The 21,709-nt window shown below is 48.8% G+C and overlaps 1 protein-coding gene across 5 annotated transcripts in view; it reads left to right on the top strand.

Moving 5' to 3' along the window:
* TAF8 (TATA-box binding protein associated factor 8) overlaps positions 1-20,993 on the top strand; it is a 29,230-nt gene extending 8,237 nt beyond the window's left edge. For 2 of the 5 annotated variants that reach the window (XM_055571412.1, XM_055571409.1), the window contains 4 exons: positions 1,398-1,545; positions 2,903-3,045; positions 9,453-9,592; positions 11,532-12,230. In XM_055571412.1, coding sequence (XP_055427387.1) covers positions 1,398-1,545; positions 2,903-3,045; positions 9,453-9,592; positions 11,532-11,604 — 504 coding nt within the window. In that variant the 3' untranslated portion in view covers positions 11,605-12,230. Of the gene's footprint in view, positions 1-1,397; positions 1,546-2,902; positions 3,046-5,529; positions 6,155-9,452; positions 9,593-9,897; positions 12,231-20,471; positions 20,546-20,750 lie in introns of those variants that run through there. The other 3 variants (XM_055571411.1, XM_055571410.1, XM_055571413.1) reach the window with 3 other exon arrangements.
* The last annotated feature ends 716 nt before the right edge of the window (positions 20,994-21,709 follow it).

Genomic DNA, 21,709 nt, shown 5'->3' with positions numbered 1-21,709 from the left:
CTTCAGGCAGCTCATGCGGTCCTTTGGCTTGTAGATAGGTTACTCCAATCTTTGTCTTCACATGGCCCTCTCTCTGCATCTCCGCCTTCCTGTGACCGTTTCTGTTAAGGACGCCAGTCATGTGGCTTCGTGCCGCCCTGCTGTACATCACCTCATGTTCACTGAGGGCATCTCGCCCTGACCCTGCTTCCAGATACTGTAAGATCATATCCTGAGGCCCTCGAGGTTGGGACTTGGACACGTCTTTCTTTAGAGAGCCACAATCCACCCACAGCAATCTCTCTCTCTTTTTCTTTTTTGTTTTAAACATTTATTTATTTGGCTGCACCAGGTCCTAGAGATCTTTAGTTGTGGCATTTGAACTCTTAGCTGCAACATGAAGGATCTAGTTCCCTAACCAGGGATCAAACCCAGGCCTCCTGCATTGGGAGCACAGTCTTAGTCCCAGGACTACCAGGGAAGTCCCTGTCTCTAACTCTTCTGTGGTGCATCTCTGTCAGTAAAAGTATTAAATGCTCCAGTATTTGTTTGCTCATTTACGTGCATGTTACAATGTAATTCCATATGAAAACAATGTACGTTGGAAGATTATCTGACCCTTATTCAAGGTTCGGGAAACCTGTTGGCTCCTTTTTAGTGGCAACTACATGATAGCCTATGCTCTTGCATTTTTTGAAATCTTGGTTTAAATCTTGGTGGAATACGAAGTCACAGGTCTGATTCTAGGTTCAGTTTAATTTGAAACTTTAACAGCTCTCATAGTTGAAAAAGGTACATTACAAAGATAGGTGGCATCTTAGACTATCCTTAATAAACCATAAAAGTAATTTTTTTTCATTCTCACCTACCAATTATTTGAAGAATTTTGTTAATTAAATTTCTAACTTTTATAATAAATGTCAAGCAGTTGTCTTAAAAATAATCGTAAGATCTTGCTTTTTAATGTTTTTTAACCAGAGTGAGTGTTCAGGATCTCATCAAATTCTTCATTTGGGGAAGATTTCAAACATGTCAGAAAATCTTGTTATCACATTACACCAAGGGTCCTGGGTGGTCCCATCAGGGCTTGAAGGGGGTTAGAGGTTGAGAATTCCCCGTTCTCCCTTGAGGATACATTTCTTATGCCTGAGTCCAGCTGTCATGGGAGCTAAATGAAGGCCTAGGATCAATCACTATATAAATATTTGTACATTTCTTAATTTTTAAGATTCAAAGTAAATGTTAATGATAGTCTTATTGCTTTCTTTGTGCCCTTCCACCGCCCTTGGAGATCTCTGCTCTGGGTGACGGTAGAGGGTCATTTAAAGGGTGGGAGGACAGAGCAACAGCAAGGCAGGGACTCGAGAGCAGTGCGATCATGGGTATTTTCTCTAGCGTCTTTGCTGCTCTCCCTTTAGACGTACCGCGAGCCCGTGTCAGACTACCAGGTCCTGCGAGAGAAGGCCGCGTCCCAGAGACGCGACGTGGAGCGGGCACTCACCCGTTTCATGGCCAAGACAGGCGAGACCCAGAGTCTTTTCAAAGATGACGTCAGCACGTTTCCACGTGAGTCTCTCCCCTCTGTGGACCCTGCCTTCTCCTTGAGGCATCATCCTCTCTTCCCTCCCTCATTGTGGTTGGAAGAAACAAGGAAGCTTTGTCCTTATCTTGGGTGGAACTTGTTCATCAGATTTCTGGCTCTTTTTTCCAGATCTTCAGGGCCTGTCCCTAACTGATCACTCCAAAATAGTCATGACCTATGTTGGAAGTGGGTGCTTGAGGTTCGTTGAGTTGAGGTCACCTCAAGGGTGACTGAGCCCTGGGCGTTGGAGAGGCTCATCCAGTGAGAGGGCAGCCCTGGTGGTAGAAGGACCTGGCGTCAGGGTCCAGGCAGTTACAGAGCCAGGCTTCGCCTTCGTGGTATCCTTTCACAGGGCCCACCACTGAAGTTCTCATCTCAGCACTACCATTTCGCTCTGTGACCAAGTTCCTTCCTCCATCAGCCTCAGGGTTTCCCTAGGGGAGCGAGGGCAATGGGCTTGGATGGGTCAGCAGGCTCCTGGTGGATCCTCGCTGTGTTCCTGGCCATGGATCTACAGCAGCTAGGTTACGAAGTCCAGAAACTATGCTGATCACTTCCCTTCTGTTACCTCGTGAGCTCCTCGAGTGAACCTCTGAGTCAGGAACTATTTCCACTGCCCTTCCAAGAAGCCAGGGCTTCTAGAGAAAAGCAGTGGAGTAATTTGCCAAAGGTCACATGGTGAGCAGATGGTATTCAGACCTAATTTTTTCTGTGTGCAGGACCCACACCTGAGCCATGTTGAAAATAATCTTTGAGTGTCTCCTGTTAATTCTACCATGGAAGTATACACAGAGACTTTCTTTCAATTTTTTTTAAACAGTAATTTCTCCTCAGCCTCATTGCTTTTTGGAGGAATTGGATTGCTCCTTTACCTGAAGTGCCCTCTAGCTTCATGGATATACTCCAGGCCGAGAGTTCTCAGGTCCACTGTCAGGACTTGAGTCCTTCAGGCTGAAGGGATCCATATCTTTGCTGTAGTAATGAAGCTGAGGGGCTAACTGGCCTCGGGTATAAGATCACTAAGCTGATGCTTCGCTAGGATTCAGCCCCAGTCCTCTCTGGTGCTTGGTAAAAGAAGCTCTGAAGTCATATTGCCTGGGTTCATATCCCACTCTGCCACTTCCTGTGTGTTTGAGGGGGTCTCATAACCTCTCCATTCTTCAAGTTCCCCATCTGTAAGATGAGGCTGGTAATTGTACTTGTTTAATAAGGTGGAGATAAGGATTAAAGGTAACTTGTAACCTGGCCCATGGTGAGTGCCCGAGCGTGTTAGCCCTCCCTGCCGCTGGGTGCTGCCCACTGATGTGTCGTAAGGCCCCGGCCTCTCTTCCAATCCCCCAGTGATCGCTGCCAGGCCTTTCACCATCCCCTACCTCACGGCTCTTCTTCCGTCCGAGCTGGAGATGCAGCAGATGGAGGAGACGGATTCCTCGGAGCAGGATGAGCAGACAGACACAGAGAACCTCCCTCTTCACATCAGCCCGGTGGGTCCAGCCTTTCGTCTGCTTCAGCGCACCCCCCACCCCCACCCCCCGCAGTGCTGCTCACTGCCTGTCTCCCCAGGGGTTGGACAGGACCCCCTCAGTCTCTGGCCTCTTGTGAGGGACTTGCATGATGGGCCTGTGGTGACGTGATCTCTTGCTCCCTGGGGATTCGTTCAGTCGTCCAGCAGATTCTGAATGAGCCCCTGCCAGAGTCAGGCATGTGTCAGGTGCTGTGAAATTAGCAGAAGGCAAAATAGGCAAAACATCCTGCCCTCACGGAACTAAGGAAAAATGAGACCTTAGGGGACAGGAGTAGGTATGGGCCTGGGGTGTGTGGTATTAGACAGGGTGAGGGAGAGGTGGACAGGTAAGCAAAGGCCTGAGGGAACAAGGCCTGTACTTTTCTGGGAGGGGAGCCTTCCCCACAGAGGGAACGGCAGATGCAAAGGCCCCGAGGTGGGAACTGCTCTGTTGAAAAAGAGCAGAGGCCATGGGGGTGACCAGGGGGACGCGAGTAAGAGGGGAGCAGCAGGGGACGGGGTCAGGGAGCTCCCGGGGCTCAGGTCTTCACGGTACACCAGCACTTAGGCTTTTTGTCAGTGAGATGGGAGCCGCGGGACCCGCTAAGCAGAGGTAGGTCTCGGGATGGGTGAGGTTGTGCGGTCGAGGAGGACTACACAGGGTGAGGGCGGAGCAGAGCCCGCTTGGGAGGCTGGTGCAGAAAGCTGAGAGACGGTGGCAGAGGTAGAGACATGGTCAGGTAGATTATTTAGCCAAATTCTAGATAATTTTCAGAAAAGAACTGACTGATAGAGTGAATGTGAGAGAAAGAGAGTCAAAGACAAATGCAAGGTGTTTTGCCTGAACAGTAGGAAAGAAGGAGTTGCCTTCAGCCAAGAAAGGGGAGGTTTTGGGGTGGAACAGGGGTAGCGGGGGAACCAGGAGTTGAGGTGTACATGAGGTAAGTTTGAGATGCTTATTATATCCGGGTGGTGAGATCAGGTAGGGGCCTCCCTAGTGGCTCAGTGCTAAAGAGTCCTCCTGCCAATGTAGGAGCTGCAGGAGATGCAGGTTTGATCCCTGGGTCGGGAAGATGCCCTGGAGAAGGAAATGGCAACCTACTCCAGTACTTGCCCGGATAAGCCATAGACAGAGGAGCCCAATGGGCTGCAGTCTGTGGAGTCCCAAAGAGTCACAAAGATGTCAGGGAGGAAGGTGTTTGGCTCAAAGTGCAAGTCTGGGAATCCTCAGCATGTAGATAGTGTTGAAAACCACGAGAGACCAGATGAGTGCCTAGGGAGCAATGAGGATAAAAAAGAGAAGTACCAGGACTGAGCCCTGGGGCTCTGCACTGTTCAGCAGGTGAGGAGACAAGGAACCAGCCAAGGATGTGGAGAAGGCACAGCAGGGAAGGTGGCGCATCCTGGATGCCAAGGGAAGAAAGTTTCAGGAGGAGGAAAGTGATCCGCTTGATCTGCTTTGTCTGCAGCTGTGGCTGGTTCCAGCCATGTGAGGACCGAGACTTTGTCCCTTAGATTTGGCAACGCCATTTCAGGAAGAATGAGAGCAAGTGAATTCAAAGAGAATGGGAGGAGAGAAACTGGAGTTAGTGAGTACAGACTTGTGTTGTCCTTCGCAGTGATGAGTAGTCCACAGGCAACTAAGTCTAAATTGATGTAAATTAAATATAACAAAAAATTCAGTTTCTTAGTCACACCAGCTACATTTCTGTAGCCACCTGTGACTCCTGCTACCCTGCTGGGCAGTGCAGATATGAACAGTTAAATCATCACAGAAAGTTCCATTAAATGTAGACCGTGATTTCAAGGAATTTTGCTGTGGTGGGAAGGAGAGAAATGGAGTGGTAACTAAAGGGAAAGAATTAAGGAGGTCAGAGAGGTGTAACAAGATGCCTGTGCTGATGGGAGTGATCTGGTAAAGTTGATTCGGGAGAGGAAAACATTTTGGAATGATGATCTTTGGTAGGGCAGGGATCCAATACCCCAAAGGAGGGGTTAACCTGATTGTGGACTTTTCCCAGCCAGGATAGGAGACAAAGAGTGTGGACAGAGACAAAGGTTGAGGAGGGGAGTGTGCGCGTGGAAACTTGGGGGTGTTACTTTCTGGTTATGATGTATTGTCCTCCACAAGTAAGAGGGTAAGAACCACTCTTATTTATGCATCAGGAGAGAAAGTTCCAAGTAGAGGCACAGACCTGCCAGAAGCTCTAATGCCTTTAAGGCTTATTGGACCCTTAGAGTGAGGTTGCCATATTCATCTGTCCTTTAAGGCTGGCCCTGGCTTTTAAGCAAGAGATGGCTCAGTGGTCGTAACCAGACTGAGGCTTCTCTGAGGTGTGAGGCCCCAGGTGGCAGCCCGCAGCCCTGGGATGCCGGTGGAGAGTGCCAGTTCTGACTCTAGTATTTATTGACGGTCTCCCTTGCCTGATCACATATCTCTTTAATATTGAATTATTCCTTTCAGAATTAGGGCTGGCGGCCCATGGCTTTACGTAAAGCAGAGGAGCTTGTTATCCTACGCTTCTGGTTTGGACTCTTAAGTCGGTCTGAGATATGGTGATTGGGTCATGGACTAAGATGAGGTTCACCTTATGAGAAGGAGGAATCTTCTAAACAAGCATCACAATCCCTTTGTAAGTAAGCTGAAGAGCTTGCAGTTGAGTTACTTAACACCCTGGGGAGTGACTTAGGTGAGGTCATGGCGGTGAGTGCAGCGAGGCGGACTGGATGCCAGGAGCTGCCTGAGGACTTCAGGATCCCTGGAGGCCAACCCAGACAGCAAAGAGTAAAAAGACCTGAGCCTTGGGAGTCAGACTGGCCTGGCTGCAAATCCAGACCGGGCTGCTTTCCACTACGTGATGTTGGTTGCCTGACCCAGCATCTGAGTCTGTTTCCTTACAAATGGGAATGCCTACTTCAAGGGGAAGTGAGGAGCCTGAGATAAAATCAGCTCATCTATGTTGGGTGCTTGGCATACGGCAGCCCAAGGCACCCCTGCCCACCCCCTCCCCACCCCTGTTGTATGGCCATGTGCTCTTCTGTACAGAACAGAGAAATAAAAATCTTCAAGAGAAGGATTCCAGCAACAATTTTTGGACAATCAATTGGGCTTGTTATTTTGTTGGACTGGCAACAATCAAACGTTTAAAATCCGGAATGTACAAAAAGATGTGTGGTGACCCTCTTTCACTCTCCCTTTCCCTCCTACAGAGCAGCCAGCGTCACCACTCTCTTGTGAATCCTTCTAGAGACTTTGTTTGAATTTATTTTTTTGGCCATGCTGTGCAGCACATGGGATCTTACAGTTCTCCGACCAGGGAGCAAACCTGTACTCCCTGCGTTGGAAGCATGGAATCTTAACCACTGGACCGCCGGGCAAGTCCTTAGAGATGTTTTTTTAATTGTTGTTTTGAACATACACAGCAAATCGCAGTTTTTACCCCTTGCTTTCTTCCTTTGTGGAGCTACTTGGCGGTCATTCCACATCCTTGTATGCGGAGCTGTTTCGCCCCTCCCTATAGTTCCACCCTCTTGTGTGGACTTTACAAGCCAGTCCCCTGTGGACGTTAGGTTATTTCCTGTCTTTAGTATTTACAGACATTGTTAACAAGGAGTTCACTAACTGGTGTTTTAACGTGTTCTTTTATCTGTGGAGGACGAAGCTCTCACGGACTGTTGCTAGGTCTATCTAGGAACATGAAGGGGCTCTTCATTTTAAATTGGTGTATCAGATGATTATTTTCTCATACATTCGAACCAGCTGCCATCTGCAGGCAATCTCAGTGCCTCACCCTTTACTCTTTTCTGAACAATATACCATTCACTAATTCAACAAGTATTTACTTAATACCTGGTAGGTGCCAGACATTGTTCTGGGTGCTTGGGACACATCAGTGACCAGCACAAAGACGACCGCTGCCTCTTGGCAGTCCGTATGTTGGCAGTGGGAGCTTGACCATGAAGCGTAACACGTAAATCCGTCACTGTATCGTATGTTAAAGATGAAAAGTGCTCTGGGTGCAGGCGGGGGCACTGAGTAGGGAAAGATCCAGGGTAAAGTGGGAGGTTTCCGTTTTATGTAGGGTGCTCAGGGTACACATCATAGGGAAGGTGACATCCGAGCCGTCTTGAAGGAGGTGCAGGATTGAGCCTTGGGCTCTCTGGGGCAGTGTCCTGGAAAGGGAACAGTAGGAGGGCGAGAGGGGCTGTGACTGAGGCTGGTGGGATGGGCGTGGGGGAGAGGAAGAGGGAGAGGTCAGGTCAGGAAGGGCCTTGTGAGCAGTGTGAGGAGCTGTCTTCCCATTGGGTGAAGTGGGAGTCATGAGAGGATGTGGGGCGGAGGAGGGGCAGGTCTGAGCTGCTCCAGGGAGCACTGGCCGCGCTGGTGACCACGGGCAGGCAGAGGATGGACTGTGATGGGATGGCTGTTAGGAGGCGGCTGTCCATGCAGGTGGGAGACCGCAGGGGGTCCTACCAGGGGGTTCCACTAGAAATAATGGAAATAGATTCTGCCTGTATTCTGAAAGTAAGGCCGAGAAATTTTCCTAACAGATTGGGGGATATATCAGAGAAAGAAGAAAAGCAGGCGTGACCGGATTTGGGGGCTTGGGCCAAGGGGAGAATGGAGCTGCCATCACCTATGGCAGTGGGAGGAGCTGTGTGTGCTCGGGGTTGTTTCAGGCAACCGGAGACGGCAGGCGGTAGAGTGACAGTGGCTGTGCAGGCCTGGAGGTCACGGGCGAGGTGACGGCTGGGTGGTTCAAGTGGGGGGTGTTGCCATGGAAATGGTGTTGGAACCTGAGGCCGGAGGCAGCACCCTTGGGTGCCTGGGGTTCACACAGAGCATACGCATTGCCTGAGTCTGGCCTTTCTGAGCCCAAGTCACTCCTGACAGTCCTTTTTACTCCCACCTTTTCTTTACAAATCTCAGTTTAGTTACTTTATTTCTTTCATCTACTTCTCCTATCCCTGATGACAGCGTCCTCTGCCCTGCTGTCTTCTGACAGTGCCATCTCCTGCTTGAGGTCAGATCCTCTTTTGCCTTAAGTTACACAACAGCTGACCTGGTGGCTCAAATGGTAAAAAATCTGTCTTCAATGCAGGAGACCCCGGTTTCATCCCTGGGTCGGGAAGATCCCTTAGAGAAGGAAAAAGCAACCCACTCCAGTATTCTTGGCTGGAGAATCCCATGGACAGGGGAGCCTGGTGGGCTACAGTCCACAGGGTTGCAGAGAGTTGGACACGACTGAGCGACTAACACACGCAGACCAGGAATCTCAGTGACGGAGCCTTTGGCCTGTCACCAGGGGGTGCAGCCCAGCCAGCAGCTTCTGGTCACTTACTGCCACTTGGGCCTGAGCCCTTCGTGTGATTCCCCCCAACACCTCTCCTGCAGCTTCTGCTCATTTTAAAGAACTTGGAAAATAGAGAGTGTAAAAAAGGAAGGGAAAATCAGCCACCCGTATTTCCAGAAGCAGTTTATAAAACTTCAGCATCATCGCTGTTTTCTATGTCTGCATCCCATTGTGCTTTTTTAAAAAAAAATCTTCAAGATCATGTTGAATATACTCAAACTTATAAACTTTTCTCCAAAAATCACTTTTCTTAAAAAACGAACAGTGAGAGGCCTGATCCACGGGCCACACGTGGAGGTGGTGGATGACATTCCCATGTTGGTGCCTTTGTGGGAGCTCTCGGGGCTCCAGCAGCTTCCGGCCTCCACCGGGATATGACCATTGGCACCACGTTGCAAGTACCAGATGCTTGAGAATTTGTGGGGAAGGAGATCATGATTTGCATGAGGTTAGCTCCAGGAGGGGCTCCGTGCACACGATCTGTTCTGGTCCGGTACCTCTCAGTCCTGCAGGGGACCGAGGGCCCCTTCTCTCTCTCTTTAAGTTTTAAAAAGTATTTATTTGATTGCGCTGGGGCTTCCTTGTGGCACTCCGGATCTCTGATCTTTGTTGTGGCATGTGGATTCTAGTTCCTTGACCAGAGATTGAACCTGAGCCCCCTGCCTTGGGAGCGAGAAGTCTTAGCCACTGGGCCACCAAGGAAGTCCCATTTCTCTTTTTCTTTATGTCCCCACAGGCTGAAGCATCTGACTTGTGGTCCCTGACTCCCTGCCCCGCCCAGGTCTATGTCCCCTTCCGACTCCTGTCCCTGCCTTCTCTGGGTCTTGTGTTCTGTGCTCCACTGTGTCACCTGGCACTCCCGCCTTCCTCTGATCGCAGCCACTGCCTGGCCTCCTCTGGGGCAGAGAGAGGCCCATTAGCCCAGCTTCTGATTTCTCAATGAGAAGGGTGCTTGTAGTGGTTCCTAGCCGCAGGCATGATCCCTTTCCTTATGCTGCTGGTTGTTTTGCTTTATTTCGGCTTTTGCTCAAAGGATGATTCTGGAGCCGAGAAGGAGAACACCTCTGTTCTGCAGCAGAACCCCTCCTTGTCGGGGAGCCGAAACGGGGAGGAGAGTATCATCGATAACCCCTATCTGCGGCCTGTGAAGAAACCCAAGATCCGCAGGAAGAAGTGAGTTGGAGGCTGGGGTGCAGAGAGCCCTCCCCATCCAACCGAGGTGGTCTTCTCTGCTCCTGGGCAGAAAAGAGAGGCTCATGGTGGGTCTGAGCCTTGGGCAGAGCTACTTGGTGACAGGACGTGTCCCCCCTTCCTCTTCATCCTCGTTTCCTGCACGTACCTCTTTCTTGTGCACGGAGGTTGAGCATCCTGCGGCCCGGGGACCAACCTGCACAGCCCAGCAGTTTTTGTTCCCCTCACCAGAAGGAGAGCTGGTGGGGCCCCGCCAGGTGGGCTCCAAGGATTCCTCTTCTTTCTAGGTCCCTCTCCTGAGCCGAGAAGGAAGCCTGCCTTGTACAGAGGTGTGGATGCCACCCTCCTGGGCGAGTTAAAGCCACTCGAGGGAAGAGGAAGGTGGTCGTCTTGGGTCGAGCCAAGCCTGTGGGGTGTGAACCAGGCATGATTTTAATAGCCAACTCTCTATTACAATTACCTATTCTCGCTGGATTTTTGGGTTGATGAAGAAATGATGAGACTTTTAATCAGCTGGCCATACCATGGGGTACAGGAATGGTGAATTCATTTATAATCATGGAACTTGATTCTTTGAAACCTGGGAGACGAGAGAAGGTGGCAGAGAAAGGGCTCTCTGCCTGCTGTGCTCATTGCCAGAAAGACGGTGTGCTTAGTTTGTTTCAGGATATCTGGACCCTTTCCTTGGCCAACAATTTGTGGCACCAATTTATCATCCTAGAAACTCCTTATTTCTCTGCTTGCCTGGGCTGCAAGTGCCCTGTTGATTTGGTGGAAGGTGACTTGCCCTTTTTCAACATGTTGGAAGCAGGAGGCTCACCCATTGTAGCCTCATTGTAGGGCCAGCAGGAGTCAGGAGGCGTGACCAGACGCCTTCATGGGGAGGAGAGTGGGAGACAGTACTGACTCGCATCAGCATCGGATGCGAGCTCCCTGAGGCAGGGCAGCGCCCTCTCCTGAGAGGTCTATCATTCACTGTCCTGTCATGGAACATGTGCTTGGGAACGACCAAGTTCTGCACCATCCTGGGAAAGGAGATTTTTCTTTGGCAAGACCCTACATCAGTGGATGTACTATGCTATGATTTCATAGCAGAATCATTGATTTGATGCAATAGAAAAAGGATCGATGGGACTGGAAGGTGGTAGGGATGAGATTTTGAAGGCCGGGCTTGGCCATATGGTCCAAAGGCTGAGAAACCTGGCAGGTCTGCTGGAGGCTGGCATGGATAGAAGGCCATGTGCCCACCTTATGGCAGAAGTGGGCCAAGAAGAACCTGCATGTCTGAATCTGCCCAAGCTCTTTGCCTCTTCATCCTTGATGTGCCTACAAACCAAGAAAGGAAGATGCTGGGCAAGCTGATAGCTTTGGCCGGTCTCCCAAGGAAGAGGTTTTCAAACTTAAGTCGGAGGAAGAGAAATGCCAGTGAAACTTGGAAGTTAATACACAGAAAACACGAGACCCTGGGTAAAGTCCTTAGGTCCATCCTGAGCTCTCCTGATACTCAGCCTCCACAGTCATCTCTTAGTCTTCCATCCTTTTGGTTGAATTTGAAAACTCAAAAAGCCTGGCAGCCTGCTGACAGCAGGCAGCAGGCTCCATGTGCTGGCCTCACTATTCTCTAAACACATCATCCCACTAGCTGGAAGGAAAGTGCTGCTATCAGTAACTGAACAAGGGAAGCGGAATGAGAAAATCGGATTCCCCAGCTCTAGACCAAATAAGAGTTTCCCCCGTCTGTATTGACCTGAAACCCTTCCAGTTATAGTCGTCAGATCGGGCCTGTGCTGACCCCTTCCAAGCTTGTCATTTGGCTCTTTGTTAAGTTTAAATACAGTCCCAGGGTCGAGCCATGGTAGGTACAGGGCTAAAATTCCACTTCTTGGAGTGGTCATTCCAGCGGTTTCTCCTGACTTCCCAGACAAGCCCCTGTTGATGCTGTAATGCTGAGTGATGAGGTGAAATTTGGAAAAGAATTGCCCTTCTGCTGTTGAGACTTCAGAGGCCATGCTGCTGTAATTCTGTCCTGAACGAGACACTGGGATATGCTTGGACAACCTGAAACATTGACCCAACTCTTACTGTGTAAAAACTGCATGATCCTCACTGTATATTTATAAATGTTTATTTTTTATAACTTTGGGAGAATGCATGGAGGGAAAAAGTAGTCAATGAAATCAGATTAAGCATGTGATTTATGAGCTCTTAATAAAAGGTCATGGCACCCCACTCCAGTACTCTTGCTTGGAAAATCCCATGGACGGAGGAGCCTGGTAGGCTGCAGTCCATGGGGTTGCGAAGAGCCGGACACGACTGAACGACTTCACTTTGACTTTTCACTTGCATGCATTGGAGAAGGAAATGGCAACCCACTCCAGTGTCCTTGCCTGGAGAATCCCAGGGACGGGGGAGCCTGATGGGCTGCCGTCTATGGGGTCGCATAGAGTCGGACACGACTGAAGCGACTTAGCAGCAATAAAAGGTCATAATAAACTTTGTGAATGAAACAATTACAAGCATTGAACTCAATTTGTATGGAAAAGTTACAGCATTGAGTAAGGCTGTGTAAGTTAGGCTTAGTCCTAAGCTAAATAAAAGTCTAAAATTTTTTATTTGGGAAGTCTGCGAACACAAAACTAGTGTTTTTCCTATGTGTTCACCGAGCTTTAACATTTAGCAACATCTTTTCAATTCTGTTTCATCTATGTCTTCTACTGTTTTATTTTTTTAATTACTAGAATATATTTTAAAACAAACCTAAGAGCTGTATCATGTAATCTGTAAATATGTTGTTATGCATCTCTGATAGACTTCTTAAAGTTTTTTTTCAGGTAATTACAGATTGAGAGGATGTTACCCCCCCTCCAAAAAAAAATGTTTTACCAGGGAGGTTACTGGTAGCATCTCAAATACCTAATATCAAACCCAAGAAAATGACATAGGTACAATCCACAGAGCTTATCCAGATTTCACCTTTGTGTGTGTATGTAATTCTATATAATTATGTTGTGTAAATTCACAGTCAAGATATCGAACATTGGGGAGCAAGCAGGGATAAACTGGGAGGTTGGAGTTGACATACGGACTACTACAGATAAAAAAGATAGGACTTCCCTGGTGGTATAGTGGATAAGAATCCACCTGCCAATGCAGAGGACGCGGGTTTGGTCCCTAGTCTGGGAAGTATCCACAGGCAGAGGAGCAACTAAGCCCATGTGCCAGAACAAGAGTAGCCTGAGCTCTGGAGCGTGCAAGCCCCAACTGCTGAGCCCACGTGCTGCAGCTGCTGAACCCTGTGCACCCAGAGCCTGTGCTCGGCGACGAGAAGCCGCCACAATGAGAAGCTCGTGCACAGCAACGAAGATAGCCCCCGCTCACCGTAACTAGAGAAATCCTGCATGCAGCGACGAAGACCCAGTGAAACCAACAAAAAAAAAAATCACCATCAAAGTTATAGATAACTAGTAAGGACCTACTCTATAGCACAGGGAACTCTACTCAATACAGTGACCTATATGAGAAAAGAATCTAAAAACGTGGAGATATGTATATGTATAACTGATTCACTTTGTTGTATAGCAGAAACTAACACGACATTGTAAATCAACTTGCCCCAATAAAGTTTTTTTAAAAATTGAGAACATTCTCATAACCATGAAGTTCCTTCGTGTTGTCTCCTTATAACCATATCCACCTCTCACATCTTCCCCATCCCTACCCTCCGGCAACCACTGCTCTCCTTTCTCCGTTTCTTTAATTTTATGTTTAAAACATCACACAAATGGAATTTGGAGGTTTGTAACCTTTTGAAATTGGCTTTTTCACGCAGCATGAGGAGTGAGAGCCGTCCAGGTGGGTGTGTGTTAGCAGCTCCGTTACTGCCGAGTAGTGTCCCAGGTGTGGATGTACTGTGTTTGTTTAACCATTCGGCTGTTTCCAGCTTGGGGCTGTTACAGCTAAAGCAGCTGTGAACAGCTGTGTATAGGTTTTTATGTAAACATAAATTTTCATTTCTCTACAATAAACACCCAGTAATGCAACCACTGGGTCCTATGGTAACTGTATGTTTCACTAAAAAAAAAAAAACTAACTCTTCCACAGTGGCCTGTATCATTTTGCCTTCCTACTGGCAATGTATGAATAAGCCAGTTTCTCCACAGCCTCACCAGTATTTGATGTTATCATTTAAGCAGTTGTTTTAGCCCTTCTGATAGGCATGTGATTAACACTCACTGTGATCTTACTTTGTCTGTCCCTGATGGCTAGATGTTGAACACAGTTTCATGAGCTTTTTTGCTGTCTGTATATCTTCTTTGGTTATCCATTTAAATCTTCTGTCCATTTTCTAACTGGATTGCTTCTTTGTTTTTAGATTTCTTTATATATTCTGGATACAAGAACTTTGTCAGACATGTGGTTTGTAAATACTTTTTCACACTCTGTAGCTGGTGTTTTCATTCGCTTCACAGGGGTCTTTTGGAGAGCAAAAGTTTTTAGTTTTCATGAAATCCATTTTATTTTTTCTTGTATATACTGTTTCTGTTGACAGGCCTAAAACCTTTTTATTGAGCCCTAGGTCCTGAAGATCTTTTTCTGTATTTTTCTAATATTTTAACAAATACATGTTTTATATTTTAGGCCTTGATCTATTTTTTTTTTAATTTTTTATTGAAGGATAATTGCTTTACAGAATCAGTCATAGGTATACATATATCCCCTCCCTTTTGAACCTCCCTCCCATCTCTCGCCCCTTCCCACCCCTCTAGATTGATACAGAGCCCCTGTTTGAGTTTCCTGAGCCATACAGCAAATTCCCGTTGGCTATCTATTTTACATATGGTAATGTCAGTTTCCATGCTACTCGTTCCATACATCCCACCCTCTCCTCCCCCTCCCCATGTCCACAAGTCTAGTCTCCATGTCTGTTTCTCCATTGTTGCCCTGTAAATTCTCCAGTACCATTTTTCTAGATTATGTATGCATTAGAATACAGTATTTGTCTTTCTGACTCACTTCACTCTGTATAATAGGTTTTAGATTCATCTGCCTCATCAGAACTGATTCAGATGCATTCCTTTTTACTCAGTGGCTGAGTAATATTTACTCAGTATTACTTAGTGGCTGAGTAATATTCCATTGTGTATATGTACTGCAACTTCTTTATCCATTCATCTGTCGATGGACATGTAGGTTGCTTCCATATTCTAGCTATTGTACATAATGCTGCAATGAACAATGGGATACATGTGTCTTTTTCAATTTTGGTTTCCTCAGGGTATATGCCTAGGAGTGGGATTGCTGGGTCATATGGTGGTTTTATTCCTTGTTTTTTAAGGAATCTCCATACCGTCTTCCATAGTGGCTGTATCAATTTACATTCCCACCAACAGTGCAAGAACGTTCCCTTTGCCCCACACCCTCTCCAGCATTTATTGTTTGTAGACTTTTTGATGATTAGGCCTTGATCTATTTTGATATACTTTTTATGAAGTTGGGGTTTAGGTTGAGTTCACTATTTTGCCTGAGGATGTCCAACTGATTCAGTTACCCTTTGTGGAAAAGTTACCCTTCTTCCACTGAATGATGTTTGTGTCTTTGTCAAAAATTAGGTTTTTGTATGGGAGTGGTGGCTCAGATGGTAAAGAATCTGCTTGCAATGCAGGAGACCCTGGTCAGGAAGATCCCTGGAGGAGGGCACGGCAGCGCACTCCAGTATTCCTGCCTGGAGAATCCCATGGACAGAGGAGCCTGGCGGGCTAGTCCATGGGATCGCAAAGGGTCAGACACGACTGCGCAACTAGCACTTTGCCTTTCACCAGGGAAGTGCCCTGAACGGTGATTTTATAACATCCTCCCATATCCGGTTCATACTCAAATTTTTCCTATTATCTCAAAGATGTTTTTATTTTTTAATAGTTGTCTGGTTTGAATCAGGACCAAAATAAGATACACACGTTGCCCTAGGTTTTCGCATATCCTAAGTGTACCACAGTCCCTCCCAGCTCTGGCCCGGGGATGAGGGTGCTGGGCAGGTCCTTTTCTTCTTTTCTGATCATGAGGCAGTTAAATAAGGTGAAAAACTAATAACAAAGTGGCCTGGTTTGGGGGGGGGGTGGGACAACCCTAAATGGAACTAGCCTTCCTGAACTTTGATTTTCTGGAATCTTAAGTTGCTCAACTTAATGGTGGTGGTTCTATAAAACAAGACTCAGTGACATTTATTTGTATTTATGGCTCTCCCACAACCTACCAAGTGTGTGTGCATGCGTGCTCAGTCGCTTCAGTCATGTCCGACTGTTTGCAACCCTATAGACTTGTAGCCTGCCAGGCTCCTCTGTCCATGGGATTTCCCAGGCAAGAATACTGGAGTAGATAGCCATGCCCTCCTCCGGAGGATCCTCCCTACCCAGAGATCGAACCCAGGTCTCCTGCAATGCAGGCGGATTCTTTACCCACTGAGCCACCTGGGAATCAGCTGTGAGATGGACGGCAACTCCCTAAATGTCCAAATCAGTTTCCATAAAATGGATAATGATGATAACTCATCAAGAAGATTTAATGAGAACATCTGTACCTGTGGTTTGTAACTGACAATGTTACTCATTTGCCAAACTGTTTTCTTCTCTGTTGCTTTAAAAATGACATACAAGCTAATACTAAAAGAGAACTTAATGCTGGTCAGTCACTATTGTGTTTTCCACATATGGACTCATTTAATCCTCACAATCACCTCAAATGTATATGTCTTTACTGTCCCCACTTGCAGTGGAGACCCTGGAGGCCCCAGAGCTCTGAAATACCTCAGTCTGCCTGGCTGATAAGGAGCAGAGTTGTGGTCCTGCCCGCAGGCATCCCGTTCAAGTCCACGCTTGTTAACCTTTCATGCTCTTGCTTCACGGCCACAGGATTCTGTTCCTCAAAGGCATTGCCACTACTGTGTGCCACGTGGGTCCACCGGCACACACCCACAGTGTCCCTCGGAGCTGGAAATGAAATCAGTTGCAGAGAGTGTTGGTGAGGCTTCTAGTCACTGTTATTCTTTCCTTGATGGAGTAGATGGCAGGTTTACCAAAGTTTTTATCAAGGATTTTGAGTGGTTCCTGAGTAATGGCTCGATAACAGATCTATAAGGAGACTTATAATTCCTGGTATGTGGAGAGTGCAAGTCTTGTCAAGGGACACGCCTGTGGCCCCCTATCACTGCCCCTTGGGGCCCCTGGCAGAGATGGGCTGGAACAACTTTTGGTCTGATCCAAAGTGGTATTTCTGCTGGGTTAAACGGAATGTTCCAACCTGAGTTAGGCTGCTCTCACAAGAAGTCCCCCAAATAGTGTCACTTAAGACAGACTGTATGCCTTCTGTGAAAGTCAGGGTGGGTGTTCCAGGCGGGCTTGCTGGCCTGATGATGTCAGGTCTCCGTCAGTCTCACGGCTCCCCCATCACCTCAGGTGACGCTCACGTATGTGCGCTGGAAGACAGCTGCCACCCCTTCTGCTGGCTCCACGTTCCAGTGGGGAGGAGGGGAGGGGTGGAAGCATGTATGTGAAGGGAGCTCGGAGCCCAGAAGCTGCCCCCCTCCCAAGCCCTGCCAAGCTGCACAGCAAGTGAGGAAATCGGGCTCTGTGTCTAGGACAAATGTGGGAGGCTTGTCAGCAAGGAAAGAATGGATTTGGCGGACAACCAGCTGTCTCTGACACAATGAGGGTTAGGACACGTGCCCGGGAAGGCTTTGGTGGGACAGGCAGCAAACCCTTCTCCAACACTGGCTGCACCTGACTTGACGCCGTCAGCTCCCCCAGCTGGTCCAGAGGCGGCAGAAAGGTGCTGCTCAAGGATGCGGCCCTCAGCGAGCTCTAGGCTGGCCTCGCTTCTGACGAGTGGCCTGCTGACTGCCCCTTTCTTCAGAGTCGTTCCTTTGGCTCCAGGACATTGCCCCCGTCTCCTGACTGTGCTCCCTCTTGGCCTCCCTTTTCTTAGCTGGCTCTTATTCCCCTCCCCGACCCACCCAGCTGGGTGTGATCCCAGACCACCCTTTGCTTACACAGAACATGGCTCATCTGCTCTTCCACCCCCGGCTGTCACCACCCTGCAAGTCCTCAACGTCTGTCTGTGGCTCTCCACTGAGCTATCTGGTTATACCCTCAAAGTGACAGGTAGATTGGATTTTATTCGCTCACCCCCTCCCCCACAAACCACTTCCGCTCCCCAGCTTTCCCACTTCATGCAGAAGTTATTATAGAAAGTGAGGCCAGTAGCAGCCGGGCCCAGAGTACTTACCTTGGGCCAGGACCACCGGCTTTGCAGCATCGTCTCATCCTCCAGATGGTCTGGACTCCTCACCCTTCATCTGCATTTGATTGCTCACCGGTTTCTGCCACCTCTTCCTTCCCTGCCTGCGGGAGGCTGCAGCAGCCTCCTTGCTCATCCCCACGTCCCCCGCCAGGCTTTCTGTAAGCTCTGTAAGTCTTTCTGTAAGCTCCACCTTTGTCATCCCCGCCCCAACTCCTGCACTAGACTTGGAAGTTCATCCCTACCACTCTGCACGAAACTTCCAAACTGCCCAACCCGGCTTTCCAGGTCCTCTGCCAACTCAGTGTTTCTTTTGGATAACTCATGTATCTTTCATTTATCTGACAAGTGTGGATCTAGAGCCTTTTATGTATGTCAGGCACAGCGCCGGGCTCTAAGGACACCAGAGTGAACAAGACATGAACACTGCCCCTGGGGAATCCGTTCTAGTGAGAAGACATACAAAGAAAACAAACTATGATCACTGCAGATCGTAACGTGCTAAGAAGGACATACGCAGAGGTCTTTATGCTGGCAGGGAGGCGACATCCTCATCGCTGCTGCTCTTTTTCCCCTTCGCCTCCTAGAATCTCAGCCTGTCCTTCCCGCCTCCATAGCCCCTCTCCAGATGACACGGATCCTTCCCTTCATTGACTCATTCGACAAATATTGAGCTACTATGCGCAGGCGCTGAATCAGACATTGGGATGCAGCAGACGATAACTACGCTGCTACATTCTCTGACCTTCTGCTCTAATTGGGGGCCAGTTGGGGTTTGTGAGACAGCTCACAAACCATAGACATGTAATGGGTGGTGAATTGGGGTCCTGAAAGAAAAGCCACGGTATACTCGGGCTGGGGGATTTGAGGAAGATTTAATAAAGGGATTAACTCCTAAGGTGTGGACGAGCTAATAGGAGAGCACAACACAGGTAGCCGGACCTGGGTGAGTACAGGGAGGGGAGGGCGCAGTTACCAGACCTGGAGAGAGGCTGTTGTGAGACCCTTTTGCCAGGAACTGGGGCCAAGGCCATTGAGGGGGCCAGTGGGCAGCAGCCACCCTGCAGGGAGAGAGGTGATCCAGGGATTAACACCCTGGCCTCCTATCCCCTTCCTTCCTGTATCCTGCCCGTTCTCTGCTAAATGGAAGCCAGAGGGCATGGTGCCTATCCAGGCAGGCAGAGCGGCCAGCCTCCCAGGGCCCAGTGCAGGGTGGAGAAATGGAAAATGAGTGGATCGGACCAGGAGGGGCAAGTGAAAGGGGCTAGGTCAGGGTAGGGAAGGAGAGCTGTCAGAGCAGGGCCCTGCCTGCATTAATGGGGCCAGCCGCATGGAAAAGCATTCTGAGGAGGGGGAAGAACGAGCACAGGAGCTCTTAGGCAGGATGTGGGCCCCTAGACCCTGGAAAGCAGAGGGGGAGAGGGTGCTGGGGAGGATCAGGGGGCCAGGGGGCAGCACAGCCCACACAGCACAGAGCCTGAGTCAAGCTTTCGCTGCTATTCAGAGTGAGATGGATCACCAGGCAGTGACAGCCATTGACTTAGCTTGTCAAAGGGTCATTCTGGCTCCTGGGTGGTCTTCTGGCTGGAAGGACATGAGAGATGCCATTTCTCTTCAGTTACTTTCTGGTGGTCTGGTATTTAACAAACACGATCAAGCTGGGGGGAAGCGAGTCCTGGCCCCAGGACAGCCAACAAGGCCAAGAGGGACTGCTCCCTGCATCCTGAGCCCTGTACCTCGGGGAGAGGGGGAAACACAAACACACACAGATAATTAATTCCCTCCTCTGGGCGGTTGCAGTGTTGTCAGGGAGACAGATAAACACCAGAACCTGCTTACCACCACTCACTAAGACAGAGGAGCCAGGGTCAATAGAGGGCCGGACTTAAGGGATAAAGGGGCGCTGAGATCTGAAGGGGCAGGGAGGGTGTGAGCAAGTGAAGCTTCCGGAAGAGGTAAGGATTGAGGAGGGCAGAGAGAGCTTGACCTAGCCTTGGGTGACCCAGCCTCGGGGACTCAACTGCCCTAGCACGGCACTCCTGTAGTCTTTTCCCATGAGGTTACTTTGCTGTCAGCGGGAACCAGATTCTCCTGGTGGAGCTGGTGGAAGTCTTCCCACCCCCGCCAGGGCACTGGCCCTCAGATTGTACCCCCGCGGAGCAGGTTGGGTTTTGGAGTGTGTCTGCCGGCTCTGTACCAGCCTTTCCCCAGGAAAGGAGTCACCTGATCTGGCAGGGTCCAGGGCTGGAAGGGGCCCTGGCCCAGCCCCTTTACTCAGATGAGTTGCTGATGATCTGGGAGGCTTTTAAATAGAAGGGTCAGGATCCTCAGAGGCTCTTAGAAGTGCTTCTTATGACCAGAGGGATGACCCAAGCCTTGTCAGTTATTTGCCATCATGAAAAAGCCCTGGGGCCCCAAATTCTAATGGTGTTTCTTTTGGATTTTTAGGCATTCATTTATGCATTTTTTTAAACTACTGATCTAGTAGAAGTGGGTCTACCCTACTCCTGTTTAACTCAGGCTTGTACTGAAACGAGTCTTTAATTCTCTGATGTCACCTGACCGTGCCCAGGTACAAGAGGGGAGCAGCTGGCCTGAGGGTACAGATTTCCCATGGACACTCTCACTCCTGGAATCGAGTTCAAGGTATTTTGGGGAAAATACCTCCTGTTGGAGCAGGGGGCTCACCATCATCTCTCTTTTATTATGGTATTGTTGTTTTTTTTCCTAGTTTACTAAAAAGTTATTTAATCTTGAATAGATAATAGATATATGTCTACAATATAACATTTAAAAGACAGAAAAAGATATAAGTAATAACTACACGTCCGCCTTCTCCCCTCTCTCCCAGATGTGCAGTTCTCTTCCCTGGAGGCCTCCAGTATGTCAGTGTCAATATCACCTGATGTATTTTTCAAGAAATAGTCTATGCATCAAACACGAATGCCTGTATATACTTTCTTCCCTTTTTATATAATGGGAGATGCTGTATAAACTATGCATGTTTCACCCCCCACCCCGCCCCGCCGACTTCCCAGTGTATATTTGGCGGTGGTTCCATGCTCATAATAAAAAGCTACTTCTTTCTGTTTTATGGCTGCACCGTGTCCCATTGTATGGCTCTACCATGGCTTACTTATTTAACCCATTCCAAGTGGAGGGTCATACAGGTGGTTTCCAACCTCCTCCTGCTATTTCAAGCATGAATGTGATAAGTGGCTTTGTGCCTCTGGGATTTCATTGCCTGTGACTACTAGCTAGATAGATGTGCAGGTAGGAGGTTTGCCTTCCCAACCTTCTCTCCACCCCAATGCTCAAACATCTCTGACCACCTCCACCAAAGCCTGCTCTCTGCTGCTGCTGCTGAGTCACTTCAGTCGTGTCCGACTCTGTGCGACCCCATAGACGGCAGCCCATCAGGCTCCCCCGTCCCTGGGATTCTCCAGGCAAGAACACTGGAGTGGGTTGCCATTTCCTTCTCCAATGCATGAAAGTGAAAAGTGAAAGTGAAGTCGCTCAGTCATGTCCGACCCTCAGCGACCCCATGGACTGCAGCCTACCAGGCTCCTCCATCCATGGGATTTTCCAGGCAAGAGTATTGGAGTGGGGTGCCATTGCCTGCTCTCTAGTGGTCATCATACTAGGAGTCCTTAAGGGTAAAAGCAGCTGGGAGACTGGGCTTTAAAGCCAGATTACGGCGTTTCTCAACCTCAGTCTAGGCTTCCCTGATGGCTCAGCGGTAAAGAATCTGTCCACGATGCAGAGACGTGGATTCGATCCTTGGGTTGGGAAAATCCTCTCAAGGAGGAA

Source organism: Bubalus kerabau, chromosome 3, assembly GCF_029407905.1.
Source record: "Bubalus kerabau isolate K-KA32 ecotype Philippines breed swamp buffalo chromosome 3, PCC_UOA_SB_1v2, whole genome shotgun sequence".
Taxonomy (NCBI): domain Eukaryota; kingdom Metazoa; phylum Chordata; class Mammalia; order Artiodactyla; family Bovidae; genus Bubalus; species Bubalus kerabau.
Note: the sequence above shows the minus strand (reverse complement) of the source record. Positions and strands in the feature narration are given on the sequence as shown.